Consider the following 24,421-nt stretch of genomic DNA (forward strand, 5'->3'; position numbering starts at 1 on the left):
TGAACTGAATGTCTGCGGGGTCAAGAGGTTCAAACTGGTATGGCTGAACATCAAATACTTTATCTGATTCTGTGGTGATATCCACAGCTTGCGATTGTGTCAGCCATTAATTGTTTTTGCCAAAGAAGCATCACACTTCCGGAATTCTGTACGCTTGGGTTACTTTGTCGAGTGCTCGTTAATCTTCGTAAACCAGCAAAATTTCTCATCTTCAACGAAGAATTACCCTTGAACAAGACCTATGTGTCTTGGATGTCAGATATTTTTAGGGTCTTACTTCAATGCTTAAATGAATCCCCAAAGTTTATATTTAGAAGTGAGAATCCCTTTAATAACAATAATAATAATAAAGTTGATTTATATGGCAGTTGACCTCACCATCAAAAGCAGGCTCAAAGCACTGTACAAAAAGAAAAAACACATAGCTGGTCATAAGAGAAAAGTCTGCACTGTGAGCTACTTTGGTTGAAAATTAAAGGCATGCCATCAACATACAATCTTCAGTCTTGCCAGTGAGCCACTAAAGTTCTGCTTTGAAAAATAGTGTAAAATTATGATGATGGAAGCACAATTATTGGTGCAGTGGCCACACTCTTGGTGCTAATGGTCACTGTATACTGAGCTCCTAGGAGATGAACAGTGTCAGGTTTATAAGATCAACCTTTGCTGCACACAAAGTTTGCCGTGACAGCTAAGCATTGAAGCTGTTTTGAAGCAATTGCAAAAAAAAAAGTGTAGTCCTTGTTTAGTACTCGAGGAGCATAGGGCCACAACTACACCTCACCAGCAGACCCAGTTTTAGGCAGCCCCTTTCAGTTGGGCCCATGTGGTTCCAACGTCCTTTGCCTCACTCTCTACTGTTCTTTTCCAAGTCTGCTTCGGTCTCCCAACTCTCCTCTTCCCCTGAGGATTCCGGTCAAGTGCCTGCTTGGCAATGGTGTCAGCTGGTTTGCGCAGGTTGTGTCCTATCCAGCCCAATTTGCGCTTTTTGATGTCTTAGCTAGTGACATTCTGATTGGTTCTTTTCCACAGGCTGCTGATGGAGATCTTTTCAACCCATCTTATTCCCAGGTTATGGTGTAGGTATCGGTTAGTAAAAGGTCTGGAGCTTGCTGTTTTGTCACGTCCCAGGTTTCAGAACCATACAGTAGGACAAATAAAATGGTCCAGAAGATGAAGGGAAAAAAGGGTTGACAAAACAGAAATCAACCCAGGAAAATGGGAAAATGCTGAACAGATGCAAAAATCAATGTTAGACACCAAACTTGACCTAATGAACCGGCAAAGATGAAAAAAAAATACGGAAAGGAGCCACCCTCTAGCCTCTAGGCAAAGGGACAAGGGACATCCTTCTCCCTATAACAATGTGTTTAACATTTTTTTCAAAAAATGCCATTGAATAAACCTAATTTCCTTTGGATTTATAAGAAAGTGTTGCTTCAAGATGGACTAAGGTAGGAACAGTCTATTTCTGTATACTCTAAACTTTGAATTAAACTTTTGATTCGTCTTTTCCAATCAAGTTTAGTTCATTTTTTATAAATTTTTCTCAAATGCTTGAAATTTATGATTATCTGGTTACTAAGGGATAAGTCAACGTCCAGCACCTGTTGAGATTAATATTTTCTTTCTAGAACCATTTTTGTACATTGCCAATTTAAAAGGATATAAGCCAAATGATCAGAACAGCTTTAAAGTGGAGCTGTGAAAGGAAGGAGGATGGGTATTGGCTTTTAACAAAGAGCCAGCAACTAAGGCTATAATACAGCAATGCAGCATCCCTGCAAAATTCCAAAATTCCACTAGCTGTGATGATGTGTCCGTCTGAGGTGACCTTGTGCCCACTGAACCTCCTGTTGCTGTGTTACTGTATGAGTGGGTGTGTGTGCACATGTGTGTATGTCGCCAGAATCTATTCCCTTTCATCTCTCACATCATTCTTCCCTCTAGTGTGTTGGCGTGTCATCATACCTCTAATTGCCCTTGTGGATGAATAAAGTTGTATTGAATTGAATTGAATTGAAACTGATGCCACATGCAGAGGAAGAACATTGATGAGAGCTGAATCCAGGACAGCCACCCATCACTGTATTGGTGATAGGCGCTAACCGTTGTGCCACCGAACTGCACTATGAAAGGGAGGAATCTGTTCACTAGCAAACAATCTTTATCTGTTCACTACCGTTATTAAATTATAAAATTTATCTGAAATTGAAAAAGAAGTTTTTTGAAGGATGCAAAAGAATAGGAAATGATAGGATTGGAAATGATGATATGAACCATAGATAGGAGGGTGTGGGGGAATTGGTGTTTTACATGTGTTCACTGATACTGAGAAATCAAATAGCCTAATGTTAAAAGCAATGGTGTCCAAATCCAAGGGCTTGCTATAGCCAGTGTATGCACATCTGACACAGTGTACTTCCCTCAGCTGACCCTGTTGTGAAGTGGGCATCTGACTTCATCATAGATGGTTGGGGAAAGTAAAACCGGGAAAGATGGGGATTACTCTCACAAAAGTTGGCCCAGAGAAATAAAGAGCTCTAACATCTTACTCCCTTATGACCATAAGGTCGCGGGACTATTTTTTTCTCCCCAATATTATTAATTGTTGATGTGTGCGGTGTGAGCATTACCATTTTTTTTTTGCTTTTAATAATTTTTTACTTTTGTAATATTTATATTTGTGTCTAGTCTCACTCTTTGAGTTGACTGGTGTAGTGGATTACCTCTGGTGGAAGAATAAAGCATTGAATGCATCGGGCATATGCATGTTTGTAAGCATAAATCAAATAACACTTAATTCTGAAAAGGGCATTTATTCCACACACGGGAAAACATATTATGAAAGTATTAATGATCATCATCTCTAGCAACATCCGAAAGCTCAATTTAGGGTCTTTAAACTTCTTCAGTGGAGTATATTTTGACTTACAAATTCTTTTGGAAGATTTTTGATTTTATATTTTCACATTACACTCAAAGCAAACACCTATCTCTGCTTTAGATTTAACTCTGCTGAAAACTAGTCTTGTCAAGAGGCAAGATGTCTCAGTAGAATGATATCAGTATTTTATGGTCCATGTTATAACATGGATATGAGCCACTGTTAACAACAGTCATGATTTTTAAATGCATGTTAAGCTTAAATGCTGCCTGAAATTGGTCTGCCAGATCATACATACCAGCTTTGGTCTGAAGTCTGCAAGGCTGCTTGAAGAAATGACTGATTCTGGGGTTGGAGGACCACTGGGTACAAAGTTTGGGTCAGGTATGTATAGAATCTGTAAGTTAAGCCATAAATGTACTGTTCCAATATTTGTTAGCATTGTAAGCGAAATGTTCTGCATCTGACAAGCAAATGCATCAAACCATAAACAAATTTCAAACAGCTCAGCAACCAGAAAGATAAAATTTTTACCATAAATTTTCTTTCTACAAGACTTACATTTTATACAGATTTTATGACCATAGAAGATAGTTCACTACAATTGAACTCTGACCATCTAAACTGATTCCTTAACAGTCAGCTAGCCTGAAATGCAAAGTGCTCACTGGTCAACAGCCCTCAGACAACTATTGAAAGTGAAAACATACCCAATGCAGCATTTTTTCAACCAATACTCTCCCCAACAAAATAGAGGAGGTAATGTCATCTGGTAAGTGTCAAAGAAAGAGAATTTACAACAAAATTTTTATTTCTGACATTACCAGATGACATGATCATAGAAAAATAGATATCAGGAGGAGGGAATCCAAACCCACCTGCATAACATAATGTGACATGCTGTTTGTTGCCGAAATGCCACTAGAGCCAGAGGAGCAAACTGTTTGGAAAAGTCTCTTAATAAATGTACCTCTAGCTGACAGTGGGTAATGTCGTTAAGGAAAGATTTTGGTGACAGGTGAGACCCAATGTGATGCTGTAAGTGCTCACATGATATAAGCATATGATGGTAAAAGATTTTTGAATGCACTTTTTTCTTCTATCTATTCCTCTTCATGCATCAGGTTGCACATAAGGCCTCAACCAGAGTCGCCACCGATGTTGATCAGCTGAAACCCGCTCCAGGTGACCCCATGTCCAGCCCTTTCCTTTCATCTCCCTTTCCACTGTTCTTCTCCAAGTTTCCTTTGGGCGGCATCTTTTTTTTTTACCTCCTGTTAATTAAGGAAGAACGGTTTCAAAACTTTAATTCAATTGTTTTTCTTCCATGGGTTCTAGCGGCCCTGGCCCCCAGAGATCCCACTGAACTCAGGTCATCCATCCTAGATTACTATAAAATGCTCTGCAAACAAGAGCTCACCAGTGTTTTCATCAACCCTCCACACAGATACAGGGAAGACTGCAGGTAGAAACTGGTTTTTTTACACCTGTTTTACACCAAGCCATTAAATAAGGCTGTATCAGGGCAAAGCAGTCAGTCCCTTAAGAGGAAAGCTAGGACATTTGCATCAGGTCATCTGGTCATCTAAAATAGACAATTTATATAGAACATTACATTTCTTCTCTAATTTTACCAGATTAATACCAGGAAAATAAATATCAAACCACTCTTGCTGACCAAGCAACATACCTGCAGTAAGGTTAGGTTATGATGTGCTGTGCAGCCAAGATGGGGTTGATCAGATGCACAGCAGAATGGGCAGAATGATTACAACGGTAGAGCACACTTATAGTCAAAATACCACCCAGAGACAATCATGGCTGCTTCAAGAGGTTCAGAGACAAAGGAACCTTGTGTGGATAGTCATGAGTCAGCACCATCAGGTCAACGGTCTAAGACCTGTCCTCTAGGGCAGAAACCACCAGTCTTAGCTAAAAAGGTTCGAGCTTGGACCAGACCTCTGGTAAAATCAATATCAGCAGACAGGCAGAGGCCAAAATTTTCTCCTATAAGATGAGCATCACATCCACCACCATAGCAGAATGTCTGGAACTGGAGACAAAAAGGTAGTGAGTTTTGTGTTCCAGTGGATGGTGAAAAGATCCACATGTTACTGGAAAAGCAGCTGTCCATATATTGGAGAAAGCCTTTTGTGGATCTTTGCAAGCTGTGGCTAAGGTACTCAGCCAAGCCACTGAGATGGCCAGGAAAGCAACAGATGAAAAAGCAAACCTTGTGATCCTTGCTCATCATTCAATTTTCCATACCCACCAAAAAAGGAGAGGAGACCCTGTACCTCCTTAGCATTGCAGATAAGTGACCACTGTGGAGTTGTCTGCCAAGATCTGAACTCCTGGCCTTGTAGTAAAGAAGTCCAGAAATTAATTAACCAACTTATGATGAAGAAACACTTTACACGGAGCATTACAAATTGACTGAACAGGACTAAAATGTTTTTCTAAATCTGAAAAATACTGAACTCATTCACCTGTCCAGTGAAAACCATGCGTGATGTCAAACGATTGAGTTTTTGTAGCTCAGATGGTGTGACATCATGGTGAGCTGCAATTCTCTCAAGCGTATCTGATGGCTTAACCTGAAAAAGATTAATATAAAAAACTATTTATAAGAAAAGAAGAATTGCTCTGAAGATGAATCAAGCTGAATCATGGCAAAAGAAGTTTAATATGCTATATTTAGGAAATATGCTATATTTAGAAAAATGGTTTTTAAATCTACAGTTGGTATTCTAGAGCCATATTGTCTAAACTGGCAATCTTAGGTTTGGTTCTTAATGTGGCAATTATATGGCAAACTAGTGTCATAGCTGTCATGTACCATAAAGGATTTTCCCATGATAACCGATCATCATTACCTAGGCTAAACGATCATCAGATTTTTAAAAAAAGCTTTAACTGAAACTTAAAGGTGGCACTGTGACTGTACCAGTGACTGACAATAGGCAACTTTGACTTACACAATACTCAAAAGTGCCCATCGGCTGTGTTTTTCGTGATTCCTGTTTGCTTTGGCCTGACTGAACAAATGAGGATTCAAAGATGGGGGTGGGATCCGACTGAGCAAGTGCTGATAGAACAGTGTGTTGCAGCCCTGAGGGTGTCATCATGGGCAGAGAGCTCAGTTCTGGTGGTTTCATAGTCAGGTCAACTTGGTTTTCAACATACCACACTGAGGAACTCTCACTGCTAGTCCCTGCACAAAAAAACTCTACAATGTTCATATGTGAAATGGAAAAAGGAGATACATAGCTGCTAAATATAATTGGGAAATACCTTTTTTTGGAGATAAAATTTTTTTAAGTACTTAGCATATGAAATGACCACATTAAGATCACCCTACTAGCAATAGCAACTTCAATTCCAGCTGTCTCCTACTGAATGCTTAAACACTGACCAATAACCAAGCAACACAATCAATCAATCAACCAACCCCATTCCTCAGACCTGACCAGTGTGCTCACCTTTTCAGTTCTTGATTGAATACCTCAGAGAGTGGTGGGGGAGAGCTAGTGCTTATGTATTTGGTAAGAAACAATGTGGAAGAGAGAAATTTTACTACTCTTTCAGTCTTTGTATTGTACCAGATGACAGAACCATATGGCGAATCCCTAACAGGCAAAAAGAAGTGTTCAAAAAATCTGCAGACTACGAGGTGACTATATTCTTCCCATAAGTATCTGCCATTGACCCATTGTATTCATGCCCAAACAGCTGTACATGGTTACCAACTTTGACTTCAACCTAGCAGAAAAAAAGCTAGATGAGACCAAAGCAATCATCCAAAACACAAGTATATCTATATGTAAGAAATGCCACAAAGTACTAATTTATTTTTTAAAAATTATGCAAATTTGAAAATTTACAAGGTATTCAGTACACAAAAGAACACTGTGCTACTGTAAGATTTCTGACTTTGTTGTGTCTTCATAGTTTCCCCTGTCTCATTCTCTTTCAAGACTGACGGCAAGATTAAATGAAAAAAAAAAAAAATAGACATCACAACAATTAGTCAGCTTGCTTACTACTACTACTGTATTTTTATTCTTTCTCAACAACTTTTTAATTTGTGATTTCATTTGTGCACATTACTTTGATGGGCATGATAAATATTTCAAAAACATTTTCTGCAAACATTATTCAAACACTTTGCGGGAAACCCTGTGCACTCTAAGTTAAAATGTTATTCAGAGTTAAACCACCAGCATGGTCCCTCATGGTAGGTAGTTCAGCCTAGTCGTTAGTCCTGCAAAGCAGAAGGTCTGCAACACAGAACATACCTTGTTTATGCCTGTTGTCCCCTGTTCTCCTTGTTTCTTCAAAAGAAGTTTTACTTGTAGTTGCTGGTGATGAAGGCATTGATGCAGAGGATGCAGGTGCTGTATCTCCACCAAATAATTTTGTCTCAGCACCTGAGCTACTGCTGCCTGTGCGGAACCTGTAAAATTAATATAAAATCTCAGAATCTTTCAGCTACAATTTTTTAATGTAAAGTTTGTGTAAAAAAAACAGCACGTTTTATGACAGTACTGACTGAAAATCTTCACTGGGATCAATCTGCCTTCTTTTCTGATCAAATACAAAAAGTGATAGCGCAGAGTCAGCATGTACCATTTCCTTCAAAGGCAAACCAAAGAATAAAATTTAAAAATTTAATGAGTAACAATGAAGTGACACCATATGACTTCTTTCAAACACTTGTTCTTATATGAGCTCAGTTGTATTGCATAAAGCCTTTGTTGTACCATCCATGATATTACTTTATAAAATTTAAAGTCACTTTTCACCAGACAAGTGCCATCAAACATTTGACCCAAATCAGCAAAGTTTCATGTAAACTAAAGGTTTTGGGTGAACATCTGAAAGATTAAAAATTTGTCTAGCATGCTATGCTGTCCGCACTTGTTTGCTAATATGCTGGATGATGTTGCCTTGACTGCTTCATTCGCAGTGCCGATGTTATTGGTTTTCATTGTTGAGACCAACAACTTTATAAATTAAGCAGGCCTGTGCCTGAAATGCACATATGACATGAATTACAGATCTGGATCTGAAAGAAAGAGTGATATGCAATAAAATCCCTGATCCCTAGGAGTAAAATGTAGGTGAGAATAACAATATGAAGTAGTTGAACAGAGGGATGCTTTTTTTCCACAACATCCTCGGAATAAAAGTCTTTCATAATTTTATCATATCATTTTGAAGACAATGAAGTTCACTTCTTGTTGATTTTTTTTTTTAAACAGAGCAGGGTTAGCCCAAATGTAAACTCTGTAAATCTTCAATAAAATATAAGAAATATAATAATAAATGCAAAATTTGTATAGGACATAATCTCACTCCTTAGGAACATACTATTGGCATTTAAAAACAAGAATGAGACATGGGTAATGAGAAACAGAATATACGAGAAACAGAAGAACAAACGACCAACATATGAACTACAGGAGGATAAACAACAGCACTGATGATGAATAAAAACAAATAAAGAAAATACAAAGAGGAACCAAGCAAAGACGACTGAGAGTATCATGATTTTGCAAAAGAAAGACAAGTAGGGAAGTAGCAATATGTGAAAGGGTTAGGGTTAGGGTTAGGGGGACGGGTGTGAAAACGGACTAGCATTAAGTGAACTGCTGTTAGGAGTAATGTTTAAGGAAGAGGTGCATTTTCAGTGCACATTTAAAGAATTCAATTGTGGGTAGTTGACGAAACATCAACATGTCCATACATCCTTCATTATTGGCAACGAGAAGGTAGAACAGGTGCAAACTTTTTGGTATCTTGACATGGTGCTGGACAGCAAACCTTTTGTCCAGGAAAACACTAACATAGCTTCCAGGAAAGCACATCAGCGACTGTTTCTGCAAAGGCAACTAAGGAATTTTATTGTCAGTGGCCATGCTCTAAAATAAGTGAATCACAGCTGGATCAAAACATTCTCACATTAAATATGTCAGTGTGGTAGGCATTCTCTCCATGAAAGATATGGCTTGCTTGATGAGGGTGATCAAGATTGCCAGCAAGATCATTGGCCTTCCACAAAGACCACTAAGTGATCTAAACAGGGCTGTAATGTTACAAGCTGTCAGTATTATCACAGACCCCTCTTACTGTCTACATCATCATTTCCAAATGCTCCCCTCTGACATAGATGGAAACAATGGTTGTCAAGATGAATGCTTTTGCCAAGTCCTTTGCAGGGCTGCCAAGAGCCAGCATGGGCCCTAGGTCAAACGACTCTCCGAGCCCCTTTTAATTGTAATTTATTTGCCCAGTATATAATATGTTTATAATTTGATGGTCAATATCTACATTTCATTCAGTAACTGCAAACATTAGGACAAGTGCACTAGGATCTACACCTACTTGAACATAGAGTTGTTTACACGTGAGTTGTTAGTAAATGAGGAAATCTGAAGTTAAAGGATCAAACTTACAGTACCCTGCTCCACACCAAAAAATCCCCAGAGTAAGGAATAGTAGGTCAACAACTATATGAAAACCTCGACAGATTAGAGAAATGGGTAGAGCATAAAGACATCATAATGTTCATTTTCAACAGCCTATTGTAGGTGTGCCCCTGTGGGACTCCGGGGTATGCTTGCCTAGCAAGCATTGTAAGAATAGGGTCCCTGCCATCCAGCCAGGCATGTCGTAAGAGGCGACTAAGGTGGACACCTCACCTAGAGGTAAATTTAGGTTGTGGTAGGGCTAACAACCCCACCATGTAAAAAAAAGTATGTTACAGAAACTAAAACCAAGAACTCGTCACAGATGGCGGAGAGTAATGAAGCACACCAGGTGACTGGACTAATGACGGACGACAGCCAAAACCCGAAAGGGAGCTGGCGCCCCCGACAGTGGATTTTACTGAAAGCCGAGGCAGAAGTTGAGGTGGGGTGCTGGAACGTCCAGACTCTTGTACCAGACTGGCAGGATGCTCCAACTAGTCAAGGAGTTTTGACATACTAACCAACTTGGTACATCCTGGGAGGTCAGTGAGGTCAGATGGACCGGCACGGGAAAGAGGAGACTAGCGTCAGGACATACCATCTTTGTTCTCAGGAAGATCCAGGACGCTCAGCACTCTGAAGGAGTAGTCTCTACTCCTCAACAAAAACGGAAAAGGCACTGCTGGAATGGATAGCCTTATTGGACCTAGGCTTTGAGAGCAGATTCCATTCAAGTACCAAGCTGTCAGTGCTAGCCTGCTATGGCACCAACAAATGACTCTGAGGCAGAAGACAAGGATGCTTTTTACGATCAGCTCCAAGCAGCCTCAGAGAGCGTTCCAGCCCATGACATGTTGCTCATCATCGGCGATCTCAATGCCAAGGTGGGAAGTGACAACACCTGCAGGGAGCATGTCATGGGCAAACATGGAATCGGAACCATCAATGACAACGGAGAGAGACTGGCAGACTTTTTGTGAAGAAACAACCTACTGATTGGTGGCACACTCTTCCCACACAAAGACATCCACAAGCAACATGGATATCACCAGATGGGAGCACAAAGAACCAGATAGACCATGTCATCAATCAACCGAAAATGGAGGAGCTCACTTCAAGATGTTAGAGCCTACAGAGGAGCAGACATTGCCAGTGACCACACTCTTGTGATAGCCACAGTTTCCCTGAAGCTACGTCGATCACGAGGAAAACAGGCACGTCAGCAGAGAGTGGACTCTGGCAAACTGAAAAATCCAGTCATCGAAAGGGCCTTTGCTATGGAAGTAAAGAAACAGTTCCAAGCACTAGGAGACCAACAAGAGATGACCTTAGACGACTTCAATCGAGTCTTACAGGAATCAGGAGAGAAAATACTGGGCTTCCAACGAAAAAAGAAAGAACAGTGGATCAGAGAAGAGACATGGAAGAAGATAGAAGAGAGAAAGTCAGCCAAACAAAGAATCAACAGCACCAGATCTGAACGCCTGAAAGAACAACTCAGACAAAGATATGCAAAACTAAACAAAGAGGTAAAGAGGATGGCAAGAACCGACAAAAAAGACCACATAGAGAAACTGGCAGATGAAGCAGAAAATGCAGCAAGTAAAAATGACCTGAAGACACTGTACAAGAAACAAACAGCTAAACAACGGGTTTAAGAACAGTGATGTGCCAGTGAAAGACGTGAACGGTAATGTCATCGAGGGAGAGGCAGAAAAACTACAGCGCTGGAAGGAACATTTTGAGTCGGTTCTGAACAGACCAGATCCCCCTCAGCTTGCAGACATCCAGCCAGCAGCTATAGACCTTGACATCTGCACAGACCCACCAAGCCTGGAAGAAGTGACAGCAGCAGTCAAGACAATGAAGAGCGGCAAAGCACCAGGGGCAGATGGAATAACAGCAGAGATGTTGAAAGCAGATGTGAATGTGACAGCTCCCAAGCTGACTGAAATCTTCAGACAAATTTGGGAATCAGGGCAGGTCCCTGTTGCGTGGAAGACAGGGCTCATCTTCAAGTTACCCAAGAAAGGAGATCTTGGAGACTGCAATAATTGGAGGGGCATAACACTTCTTTCCCTCACCAGCAAGGTCTTCAGCAAGATTGTTTTTGTCAAGACTGACGGCAACTCTTGAGAAAGACCTCCGACCACAGCAAGCAGGATTTCGTCCTGGGCGATCCTGCTCCGAACACATCTTCATTCTGCGAAAGATTCTGGAGCAGAGCAACGAGTGGAACACACCGCTGTACATCAATTTCATCGACCTGGAGAAGGCTTTTTGACAGCATCCACCGCGAGTCCTTATGGAAGATCCTGAGGCATTACGGAAGTCCCTGCAAAACTTGTTCAGGTCATTGCAATGCTGTACAGCGATTTCAAATCCCAGGTTGTCTGTGACACGGAGCTCACAGACCCCTTCAACGTCAGTACCGGGGTGAAGCAGGGCTGCATTCTGTCGCCGTTTCTCTTCATCCTGGCCATGGACTGGATCATGAAGACTTCCACCGACAGTGAGAGGAGAGGGATCAGATGGACCATGACTATGACAGCAACAACAACGCTGGAAACTTGGACTTTGCTGATGACATTGCCCTGCTGTCACACCGCACCAAGACATGCATGAAAAAACAAAGGCCTTCTCAGAAACAGCTGGAAACCTTGGCTTGAAAGGTCAGCACAAAGAAAACGAAAAGTATGAGAGTGAACGCCAGAGTCCAAGACGGCATCAAACTAAATGGAGAAGAGATTGAGGAAGTTGACAGTTTCACCTATCTTGGGTCCAAAATGTCAAACACCGGGATGCGGAGGTGGAGATTCGAGCCCGACTGGCGAAGCCAGCCAGGCCTTCGCCTCACTCAGGAGCACATGGAAGGCAAAAAAACATCAGCCAGAAGATCAAACTGAGAATCTTCAAGTCAAATGTTATCAGCACCCTCCTTTACGGATCAGAATCATGGAAGATGACCAAAACCATCAGTAACAAGCTTGACGTCTTCCAAAACAGATGCCTCAGGCGCATACTTAACATCTTTTGGCCAAATACCATCAGCAACGAAGAACTCCACCGAAGAACTGAAACCGAGTCCATCACCACGCAGGTTCAACGAAGGCGTTGGCGATGGATTGGACATGTGCTCCGCCAGCAGACAGCAGACCTTTCCAGAGTCGCCCTACGATGGACTCCAGACGGCCGAAGAAAACGAGGCCGCCCAAAGGAAACTTGGAGAAGAACAGTGGAAAGGGAGATGAAAGGAAAGGGCTGGACATGGGGTCACCTAGAGCGGGTTTCAGCCGATCGACATCGGTGGCGGACTCTGGTTGAGGCCTTATGTGCAACCTGATGCACGAAGAGGAATAGATAGATAGATAGATTGTAGGTGTGATAACGGTGGATATTAGCTGTATATACAGTAGAAGGAACAGTCGGGCATTACACCAATACAACACCGTTTGCTCTAATAATATAGGTTCATACAATAGCTGGTGCATCCATTGCCTTAACATTACAGCAGTGGTGCTTTGCCGGCTTTGGAATGGATTGTTCTTGTAAGCTGAGGACACCCCCCCACCCCATCCATCACTATCCATTAAAATACTTGCTCAGTTTTAGATACAAAGTAAATGTTTTAAAGACTCATTAACCAGCAGTCACTGTTATTAACTTTAATATTTAAGTAGATCAAAAGGAGAGGGTTTTATGACAATGACATAAAAATATACCTGTATAGCATACTTTGGCTGAATTGTAATACAAACAGGCTGACTAAGGACTTTGTAATGCTATATTTATGAGCTTTTCTCACAACCTTCATTGTCAGTCAATTTTAGTGCTTGCTATTGGTGAGGAAGCATTGAGCACTCTGTGACAGAGTGGGTCTTTATGCACCTCTTGAGTTAGCTGTGCTGGAATAGTCACGACTTCAAGACAAACTCACAGCAGAGAATCTAAACAGCCTTGAACAGATCTCTGTTTCAACTTTCCTCCTCAAGAATCCAGTGCGAAGACAACGATTCTTCGCCGGTCACAATGTTAAATTCTCATCTGCAAGGATCATCCTCTCTCATAATTACACTCATGCATACTACACACTCACTTCCAACCATTGTGCTACCAAGCCACATCCAATCACTACGTAGCTAACACATAACAGACAGGTGGTCACTTTGACTTACTACTGCCCACACTGCACCCCCTTCTCCCTCCCCCTTCTCACTAGTAATGCATCTGTAACTGTGGTGCCATCCCATCTGGCTTTCTATTCACTGTGTCCAGTCGGTCGCAACAACAAATGCTATTGTCCTGCACTAAGTATACTGTGACCTTACAATTAAGTTCCCTCATTCCAGATTTATTTCATCTTTCCTTACTCTATTGCTTTAAGTGCATATATGTCATTCAGGTCCGACAGGCCAAGAACAGGCCTGGTGGATGATCATGATGGCAAGAATGTGTAATAACTCCCCCAGGCCATGAAAGCCAGATTTGTGTCCTTGTATCCCACCCCAACCACCCAACTCCTTTTTCTATCATTCACGTACGCACTAACACAAAAAGAGCATAAACAGCTGTTTAAGAAGAAATTTGTCATGTAACTCATCCTCCATTTGGACTGCGCCATATGGATTTATGAAGAAAAAGACAACCGCTATACATTAGCCATTAACTTTGAAGTTGCAAAGCAAGTGTTAATAACAGTTACCACAACAAAGCCATTGACGTATGAAGATTGTTCAGCTTTATTCTAAAGATACCGAAGGAGAAAGTTGACACGAAAGAAAATCCTGCCTAATCTCTCTATATTCCCATAAGATCAAATGGACTGCTACTGCCTGGCTTACTTCTCGCTCTTTAGTCCCAACTGCATTTTCTTTATCGTATTATGATTCTCCCCACGGCTCTATGCAGTGGGCCACAAACCCTTGTGGCATACCACATTAGCAGTAACTTAGCTCTAATGCCTCTGGTACAGCAAATCATGTGGTCACTATAGTGCTATTAACATTTTTCTCACAACTATTGTTAAAACTCGCCTTCCCGAGATGCATTGAACATGGTCACATCGATAGAGCCATTTTGGTCGAGAGAAGCTTTGTTGCTAGCCCCGTCTTGATGTGATTCCTCACAGTCACTGATCATCTCGCACTCCTTGTACCTACACTTACCTACACCCCAAAACTGCATCCAACCACACACAATATATGGAATAACTGTACAAAAATAACCTGATTAGTAAAAGGCAATAACCGTTTCATTTAGCTGTCACTCATTTATTACAATTTTCTTGCTGTCACTTTAAATATATTTTAAAAAAGAAGGTTTCTGTAGACTTATCATTAGACTTACAACACATTTTAGGAAGTACAAGAAGGAATTCTACCTATGTATTATGTTAACCATGTATACGCACAAGAACGACTTGAGACTGTGGCCTTATGCATCAGTACACCTATAAATACTGATGACTGTAAACGATAGTATTACATGCATAACAAGGTGTCAGTGGTTAGGGAACTACCACATGGTTCAGTCTCCTGAAACACTGTGTGCATATGTATTTCTGTAAATGAAATATGCGAGAAACTACAGGATGGCACAGATGCCGTGGTGACCAATCCCTCGAAAGGGAAAAGTGTATGCAAATAATCCAAGAACACTGGAGGACCTGAAGGAAAATATTTAGACTAAAATTTGGAGAATTGATGCCTTTGAGTTTCATCTGCATAGCAGATTTTCTTTATCTTTATCTTTTACACATAACATTTTATAACAGGTACACCAACACTAAAATAAATATGACTTGGAGCAACATAAACGAACTAACTTAGGCCAAAGAAATAGTCCAGAAACTTTTTGTTAGAACTGAACAAAAGACCTGGACTTGCGCACATACGCAATATCATCCTCTCTTTCTCTCACATACACTGTTTTTATTAAAGGATGGTATTAATCATTTTCCACAAATTCTTAAATTAGAACAAAAGCTGGGACTACCAGTCATAAATTCTGTATGAAATGATTTCTTCAATTACTGTTCTGACCTTGTAAATATGCCCATTAAAGAGACTGGTAAAATATATTGGCATTCTCTTCTCCACTGCTGTGATCCTACTTAATCCATGAACCATATAAATTGTGCTGTTTTTTTCAAGTGGAAGTGGGGGGAATTTGTGCTTTATGCTGAGCCAGCGACTAAGGATATATTATGGCAAAGGAAGCCAGCCCTGTAAACATATGCCATACGCTGAGAAAGAACAGCATGCTGGAGATGAGAGCTGAACCCAGAACAGCCAATTTTCACTGCACTGCACAGGTGCTAACCGTTGCACCACCGAGCCGCCCCCATTTTCTTAGGCTGAATATAGTGAGCTCAAAAAAACTTTGTAAGTCTAGGTTCTCTTGGGAAGCTTGTTTAACTCATTAATGCTTAACATTTGTAACATTCTTCTTTCATTGGTGGGAGAGGAGGTGATGAACTGCATGACAAGAACTAAATGGAAGTATAAAATGCACTAGCAACCAACTCATAATCATCATACATCCCTTGACTGGACACCAGTTAAGCTTTACTCACTCGTAGTGCTTATCAGGGTAGATGTAGATGTAGCAACTGACAAGGTTTGCCTTTTATGCTGGTTTTCAGCCGTGGTTAGCATGTTCTGCATGTCCATCTCAGCATCGAACACTCTCCAAGGTAACCTGAAAATCTGTCTTACACAGTGTCATGCTGGGAGATAAGGCTAAACCAGATCAATCGTGACTTTTCTCTTGTCAGTGCTGGTCTCTATTCGCTCACAGTTGCACAGTCTGTAGGTAAAGTCTTGCAGCTTGCTTTTGTTGTTTGTCATCAGTTGATGTCATATGTAAAGCACAGATTATACAGGAATCCCAACGATGGCAATGAAGGTATGATCGTTGTGAATAATTTCTCGCACAACGTTCCCTAAGATGTTGATAGAACAGCCATCAGAAGTCATCCATGATAAATACCCACCATTGTCTGAAAAGTCTCACAGTTGACTGTCGAGTAATACTGTGCTTACTGAGCTTTTCTACAGCTCTTCGATCTTGAATTTTTGCATCACATTCCAGAGCTCCCTCATCTAGACTCTGTCAAATGCCTTTTTTTAAATCGATGAAGTTGTGAAAGGGCCTGCTGGTGTTGTTATTCTTTTAGGATATAACTGTTGAAAATAACTATGTTCCTGCATGGTCTAAAGTCATCCTTTCTTCTGCAAGTTCTCAGTGGTGGTGTTGACCTCACCAAGACAGGCCAACACAAGATTCAGCAATGTTAACAAGTGGACTGTTCCATGCAGGACCTGCTCACTACCTTTAAATACACACAGGCCTAAGGGAAGCAGCGGCATCTATCCAGTTGTTTCCCCGTTGTACGCATTATGTTAATGCAATTCTGGATTATTTTCAGCCTCACTCTGATTGTGGCCGGTTAGGTTCATTGTTTTGTACTTCTTGGACTGTTTATTATATCCTTTCTATGAGTAGTGAGCGCATCCATTCTGTGGGCCATTCTTTACCTCTCCAGTTCAACAAGCTAAAAGAAAAGGGGGGGGGGGTAGGTGGAGATATTTACCTTTTCTTGAACCCTTACAGCTGACAATGAATTATTTCTACATCACATAAGAAATAACCTGTATTAAACTGTTTTCTATTTAAATCAGTTCTTGAGACAAATCATCAGCCAACCTGTTCAATGCAAGGGAGCGATCAAGGACACTCTTACTTCGTAGATCTGTTCACCTATATTGATCGATTTCTGTTTCCCCTGGTAAATTTAATGAAGAAAAATATAGCATAATGAATAAATGATATATCTATAAAATCTTATTACAGGTAGTCCTCGACTTACGACGTTGATCCGTTCTTACAAGACGTCGTAAACTGCATTTCGAGGTAAGTCGGATCATACGTTCATACAGTACTGTACCATAATAACAGTACAGTACTGCAAACACTTAGCCTATCCAAACACCTATCCTAACACAGTAACCTACATAATTATCAATAAACATAAGTACAGTAAAATATTGTGCAGTACAGTACGTTTAATAATGAAATACTGTACTGTAAGTGCTGTAACAGTAATAAACAGTGTACAGTACTGTAATAAACAAAGATAACAATTCCAAAGAGAGAACAGGCTTCTGTACTGGACTCTATGACTTCCGCCACACATGGAATGAGGCGCAGGTACAGTTCGACTTAGGACGCTATAAGTCGGAATGAGCATCATATAAAGCGTCATAACCACGAAACGACGTAACTCGAGACCGTCGTAACTACCTGTATTCCTTTTCATCCACAGTGGAGCATAGGGCTGCAATATCTATATAATAGTAGCATAATATTGTACCTGAACACATCAGAAATATGTAGCTGTAACAGCCATTGAGGCTTCATTATTATTATTTAAGGCTTACAGTAAATCGCTACCTTTATAAACAGCAATGCAGCCCTTCAAGCCCTTGACTCTACAGATCCTGGCCCGTTTCAAGACTGAAATTAAGCTCCCTTTTTACACTGTCAGCAACAGCACCAACAACGATCCAGTGGTTTTAGGGCATGCTGGCTCTCCTCGCTAAAATGGTAGCTGGATTAGGTACCTAGCATAACCTGGGTAATTTGTCCAGTGATCTCTTCCAGCTGTAGTCTTATTGGCAACTTTTGATCTGCCACTTCTTTCAAGTCAAGGTCAATGAGTATTTGACACATGACCTAATACTTGTAGTTGTACTCTTGCATTTGATACACTCTTGATGTCACATTCCTAACTTGTGCCTGACAGCTCATTTGGGGCAATGGAAGTAGGGTGTCTAATGTTTCAAGTCAAGGGGAGATAAACACTGTATTGATATGCCTGGGTAACAATTGTCTCCTGCGAGTATGGAACAGATCAAACATTAGTAGATAGTAAGGAAAAAAAAGGGGAAAAGGGAGGAGAGAACTTGGTGCTGGTTGTAGAGATAAAGAAAAATTGGCATGGTGCTAGCCCCAAAACTACTCACTCTTTTCCCCTCCCAATCCCCCTCCCCCCACACACAATTTCTGTTTTTTAGTAACATCTCTTAGATACATAGATTTGATAACCTTAAATTAAGAAGTCTGCTGTACACAGAAGAGGTACATTATAATTTGCTCTGCATAGTTGTTTTTTTCAATCTGAAGTCACTAGCAACATCTTATAACGTAGCAAATAAACGTGAAAGCTTAACATGTTCTGGGACAACACACATCAACGATAGTCTGTCACCTAACCATAGACATTAAAAAAAAATGTTTATGTAAAGTTTTGGTGACAGCTGGACAAACACTGGATTTATATAGGTTTCAACCATCGCCCTGTACAAAACCAAACACACATATTTGCTGTCATCTCTATCTATAAGGGGTGTATAATATGCTCACAATAGAATGAACTGTACAAGATATACAAGAACATTCTGACACAGCTACACCAACCTACAGTTTATCTACTAGGGTCTTCTTTAAGCTGTTTCTTTCAATGTATTCTTTACATATACATAAAGCAAAAGCAACCAAAATATTTTTTTATCTATGTGCTCAGTGTCTGGGTAATCAACCGCAATTTTTTGTGAAAGATATGTGTTTTATATGGATGATTAGCTGTTCTTCTTCGTCAAACGCCAAGTTCAGACAAACCGACGACGCCCCCCTGTGTTTATGAAGAAGAGTAACTTTCTCCTTAGTCCACATAATGCTGATGTTTTGAAGTCCCTCCGATATCAAATGGATGAGGTAAAACGCGATACGAAGAAATATGTAAACATACCTGTGCACATATTCTTGCACCTTCTTCATGGTTGCTGATGCGGACTGTCACCTTCTGTGATCCAGGGACACAAACACTGTAGCAGCGTAGCTGAAGCGATTGAAAGTGGGTGCGTAGAAGTTAGCCTCATCAGCGACTTAAATCCCTCACACTCTGGACTGCGAAATACAAACGTCGTAGCATGCAGGTGTTCACGTCTTCTAGAACACAAACGAAACATGAATCAGTGCAACTATTTACTGTTGCAGTACGGATGTTTTAAAAGTAAACACCCACGTTTCAGCCATGATGTAGATTCGATATCTTTGCACCACTTCCGTCTGCTAATTTTGAAAGGGAAACTACTCTTATTTTGATACTGCGTGACAACTAATAGCAGTAATACGCCAATATTATAAATGACCTTTCAGTTGAACAAAAGGGAAGGTGGTGTTATTCAGTGTTGGCTCTGATGCAGCAATGTCATTAAAATGCAGATTGAATCTCGATAGCAGGTAATAACATACTTTATGACGTAGATCACGTACGACAGTGGTGGGCAAAGTACAGCCCGCGGGCAGGACGTCTGCCAAAATCTGAAGTGCACGTGTTTTCATTATTTTTAAAATTCAGCATAGGTTAATTTGACTTCAATTTATCAAGTACAACAGCATATGAACAGTCCTTAACATTCTAACACAAAGTACGATGATGACAAATAACACTGCTGGCATGTCTGACGGAGTCGTTAGAGAGCATCGGGGTACGTGTATGCCTTCACAGGAAAGACTGGCTTTAAAGTTTTAGTATGAGCGAATTCAAACAGCTTCACTTTGCACAATAAATTCGATAAGTGAACGCCATTATGTAATCATTTCTTGTCCATTCCATCATTACTAGGTTAACTGTATAGTCACCTGGCATGGGTTTTTACCGGCCCGCCGCATAGCTTAGAATTTTGAGACTATGGCTCGCAAAAAGAAAACTTTGCCCACTCCTGACGTACGACCTATAAATTAACTTTATATACCTACATTTGGATACAAATGTATAGCGTTGATGTAGCAGAAACAAACGTATGCTTAAAGACCAACCTGAACGGTTTGCGGTTTTTTTTTTGTTTTTGTGTGTGTGTGTGTGTTTTTTTTTTTTTTTTTTTTTTTTTTGTGTGCAGATATCGGTATATATAGGTGCTATAAACCTAACCTGTAAATTTCAGCCTCGAAAACCGATCCTTTAATTAATTATCCGCTACTTAAGTACGCGATTTGCACCTGCGATCAAACAGCGCAGTAACAGTCTGCTACGTGAATATTATGATATTGAAAAAGATCGACGTGGTCGGGTGGGTGTTAAAAAGGATTAGTATTGAGGGAAAGGATGTTAGAAGCAATATGTTTACGGACGGGGTACGTTTTCAGTACACGTTTAAAGGCTAGGTGGCGTATATAGAAATAGAGTTCCATTGTTTCGCTGCGCAGTAACTAAAAATACTGTGGCCATATGTTGTTCTGGTGACAGGGAGAGGAAGGAGACGATCATCAGACCAGAAGCGTAAGGGAAGAGAAGTTCAGAGAAATAATCAAGGCAGGAGCCAGCAAAGAAATTAAAACACGACAGTATGGGCAGTTTGTACCACGAACTTGTATTACTGGACTCCTGGCAGATGATTTTTTTTTCCCAGTTAACTGCTAAAACGAGGCATTAGATGACAAAGCTTCCGGTTTATTCAAATTTCAGAGTAACTACTAAAACGAGGCATTAGACGACAAAGCTACCGGTTTATTGACATTCTTTGTTTAGGCTCGCCGAGACTACCAGTGGATCATTTCACAAGAGGCTAATTAAGCCGCTAAGCGTTAGTCATGGCAGAAAGCAATCCACCTACACACATCCATGGTTTGTACTGAATGCGAGAACGGATGGGTAGCCAGTGCAGAAAACGAAGGAGAGGATTACAGAAACAATACCCCGCTTATCTTTACCAGACAAGCCATACTTGCCAGTAATGTTAACATTCAAGAAGGTATGAAATTAATGCCTTTAGTTATCGTAAAAATTATCTGGGGTATCATCTTTGTCCAGATTTAACATCTGCTGCAAACTCATCCAGCTGTGATTTGTTTTCAACAATTTCGATCAGTTTATTTGAGCTAAGCAGATTAATGTCAGTGTAGTGAAATAGTGGAACATGTACTTCCTTAACTTTGCAGCAGGACACAATGTTTCAAGTAAACCCGCTGTGCATCACTCACTTGCATCTCCTTCCTGCTTCCTCTGTTCTTATAATTTACTCTCTCATAGGATACTCTCACATTGCGTCAAAATTCGCATATTTATAGTAGGCATATGTCAAAATTTTTATTGTGTAGTATTTTTTTATTTGGATCGATTGGTAACATCTTAGGGAAGAGAAAATAAGCATGAAAAAAATCAACATTCCCTAGAGCGATGTAATCAATAAAAAATAACTTATGAACTTAGATTAAGGTGACAATACACTCTAGAAATTTTTCTTTGTTTTAAAGAGTTTTAATAACATTTTGTGTCGGAATGTCTTTTTTTTTCATGTTTTGGGGCTGAAATCTTGAGAGGGATGAATGAGAATCATGATGAAATATTTTTTAATGTACATTTACGTATTATTCATATGGAGACAGTTGAAAGAAATTGTGATAATAAAATTTTGTGCCAAGGGCATATTTGCTCCTTCCGGCTTTGTATATAATTACTATTTTTAACAATGGGACACTGAGAATCAATATTTTTAACCTGAAGTGAGGTACCTTGCATGGAACAAAATGCGTACAATTGTGAACTTAAGCTTAATGCGTGAGGTGCAGGTTCCTCTGTCATAGAGAATTGCTCAGGACATGCATGCATGACCCTAGTGACGTGTGTCTGTTTGCCTCAGAAGTAGGTTTATCATCCCTACATCGAACCAACAGCTCTATGTTTGTCAGCTGTTTGGTTGTGACTGGATCCTGTGGTGAAATTCCTCAGGCAAAATTCCTGCAGTGTGCACCGTCAACGTCTGGGGTGCGTGCGACATCAATCACCGCTCGTCAGCCTGCCCAAGTATGTCAAGGTGGGCGAACTAACATCGTTTTTACGTCGTCCGTCAGGAATTTGGGATTCATTGTCACTGCTGACATGACCTTATATAAACAAGTTTCACTGTCTGTCACTCTACCTATTGTGAGCTACGTAATATCAGCGGCATCCGTCACCTCTCTGCATGTGCTACCCACACTCTTGTTTGTGCGTTTGTTTTTCCTAGGTGTGATTACGCTTGCTCGCAGGCTGCCTCTCATACCTTATTCATAAACTCCAGAAAATACAGAACTCCACTGCACGTCTGGTGTCACTGCTGTCCTTCAGTTTTTGCACTGGCTACCTGCCGTTCTCGCATCCAGTTCAAACTATCTGTGTTGTGTTTTAAATTCTTTGAACTTCTTTCTTCCTACATCCCAGTCAGACAACTACGATCCGTCTGATTACCGTGTCTTAACTATTCCTGTCATCAGAACAACATACGGTCATAGGATTTTTGGACACTGTGCAGCAAAACAATGGAACTCTCTACTCTTCCATATCCGCCACCTACCCACTATCGAATCCTTTAACTGCACCGAAAACACACCTCTTCCTTGAGCATTACTTCAAATAGCAGTCCACATTCTCCTTTTTCACACACCCCTCCCTCTCCGTTTATTGCTAATTCCCTGATCGTCTTCCTCTGCTGAATCACGATACTCTGTTCTTGTTACCTGATTCCTGTTTGCGTTTTCTATATTTGTCTTTTATTAGTCATAAATACTGTTCATCCTTCCGTTCCTTTGTATGTTGTCGCGTTTTTGTCTCAAGCGCTAAGAGCATGCTCTTTACGAGCGTGAGTACAAATCACGCATTTATTATTAAGGACAACTCAGCTCAGCGGGAATCTTCCTTTTCTGAGTGACATCACTCAAGACCTTCATCTGTCTGTAACTACCACCTAGAAAGCCCACAAGGGTCTTCTGCATTCTGTAGTGCTGACGCCATGCAACCCTTTTACACTGATCTTGATTTAGCTCGACCAAGGTATAAATACCCGTAATCCACTCTTAGTAGAGCTAACTTCTTTTAACCTTTTGGCAAAGGGTGCTCAAGATCAGTTCTGACCTTTTGCTGTACTTAAGTGCACAATATCGACGATAAATGTTTGGAATGAAAGGATACCCAGGTTACAAACCCGACCCCCTTACATTATTTGTGGCAGACAGGGGACATAGGATGCCTGTTTTGAATAAAAGTTATTTGGTTGCATCAGCACGTTGCAGACAGGTCAAGCCACATGTACTGAGCGAGCAATTGTGAAAGTCTGTAATCAGATGTTTTTAAGAAAAAACAGCTCTTCACTTCCCATTGATGACAATGACGCCCAGACGAGGTGCGCGTGGGTAGTGTAGCTGTGATTTCAAGCAAGGATTGGCAACAATTTCTTGTCATTTTGTATTCTTGGAAATTGTTGGGAATTTGTGTCCTTTTGCTCTATTTTATTAAATTGAACCCACAAGGCTACTGTGAAATTGTTAAATCGGTACATCATTTATAGTTGGATAGTCAGAGACTAGAGCTACAGTAGAGGGTCAAGCTTCGTCGGTTACAGAAAAGGGCCACTGGCCGGAGAGCCAGCACTGCGCGACCAGCTGAGGTTGTCCATCCCTAGAGGTGGCACCTGACATCAGCAGTGCTACTCCCTGGGTGTGATCGTGGTTCCAGGTCTTTGTGGCCAGAGTAAATATTGGTTTCTCCTGATGTTAGTCTTGTCTGGCCACTTCCATTCCATCTGGTTTCGCATAACCCGAGAACCCTGATGTTGTATTTTCTCATTTTTCTTAGCACTTGAGCTGATTTGCTACTTTCATAGAGGGTTCTGATATTCCAGGTCCCTATGCTGATTCTTGCCTTGGTCGTCAAAAGATAAGTCGGCAAGCTGGCTTCCCTAAGGCTTTCACCAGAATGCGTCATCAGCTCTTCTAGAGCGGAATCTTCCCGACCACGCCCTTGTTGTGGTACTGTTGCGGTTTCTGTAACAGCAAAACCCCCAACCTGGAGAGCCAGAATGCAACATTTTAGTCTGGTCTCCGCTGACAGACCTGTTCGGCTTGGTTAGACCTGCCAGGAGCACAAGGCTCCCGCCGACATAGTTCTGTGGATCGACAAGGCGCGCAAGCCACCTCACCACTACAAGGTAAGTTGCACCAGCTAGTGGTGGAATCAGGCCCG

At 40.9% G+C, this 24,421-nt stretch overlaps 3 protein-coding genes across 6 annotated transcripts in view; 2 read left to right on the forward strand and 1 right to left on the reverse strand.

Moving 5' to 3' along the window:
* The window catches only part of LOC112562113 (oxidation resistance protein 1-like), a 54,067-nt gene extending 34,580 nt beyond the window's left edge, over nucleotides 1-19,487 (reverse strand). For all 4 annotated transcript variants that reach the window (XR_003098787.1, XM_025235129.1, XM_025235130.1 and 1 more), the window contains exons 1-5: nucleotides 19,172-19,487; nucleotides 7,186-7,343; nucleotides 5,866-6,101; nucleotides 5,377-5,484; nucleotides 3,186-3,284 (exon numbers count right to left, since the gene is read on the reverse strand). Coding sequence is in view for 3 of the 4 variants with exons in the window: in XM_025235129.1 (XP_025090914.1) it covers nucleotides 3,186-3,284; nucleotides 5,377-5,484; nucleotides 5,866-6,101; nucleotides 7,186-7,343; nucleotides 19,172-19,200 (630 nt within the window). In the remaining variant the exon portion in view is untranslated. The remainder of the gene's footprint in view (nucleotides 1-3,185; nucleotides 3,285-5,376; nucleotides 5,485-5,865; nucleotides 6,102-7,185; nucleotides 7,344-19,171) is intronic.
* A 1,369-nt stretch (nucleotides 19,488-20,856) lies between these two features.
* On the forward strand, nucleotides 20,857-24,265 carry LOC112562118. Its single transcript, XM_025235145.1, has 3 exons — nucleotides 20,857-21,176; nucleotides 22,065-22,238; nucleotides 24,081-24,265. The coding sequence occupies exons 1-3, from the start codon at nucleotides 21,047-21,049 to the stop codon at nucleotides 24,173-24,175; spliced, it is 399 nt and encodes a 132-aa protein (XP_025090930.1). The 5' UTR covers nucleotides 20,857-21,046; the 3' UTR covers nucleotides 24,176-24,265.
* A 78-nt stretch (nucleotides 24,266-24,343) lies between these two features.
* LOC112562117 overlaps nucleotides 24,344-24,421 on the forward strand; it is a 32,161-nt gene continuing 32,083 nt past the window's right edge. The window contains exon 1 of the mRNA XM_025235140.1: nucleotides 24,344-24,386. The gene's annotated coding sequence lies outside the window, so the exon portion shown is untranslated. The remainder of the gene's footprint in view (nucleotides 24,387-24,421) is intronic.

This window comes from Pomacea canaliculata, linkage group LG4, assembly GCF_003073045.1.
Source record: "Pomacea canaliculata isolate SZHN2017 linkage group LG4, ASM307304v1, whole genome shotgun sequence".
NCBI classification, from domain to species: domain Eukaryota; kingdom Metazoa; phylum Mollusca; class Gastropoda; order Architaenioglossa; family Ampullariidae; genus Pomacea; species Pomacea canaliculata.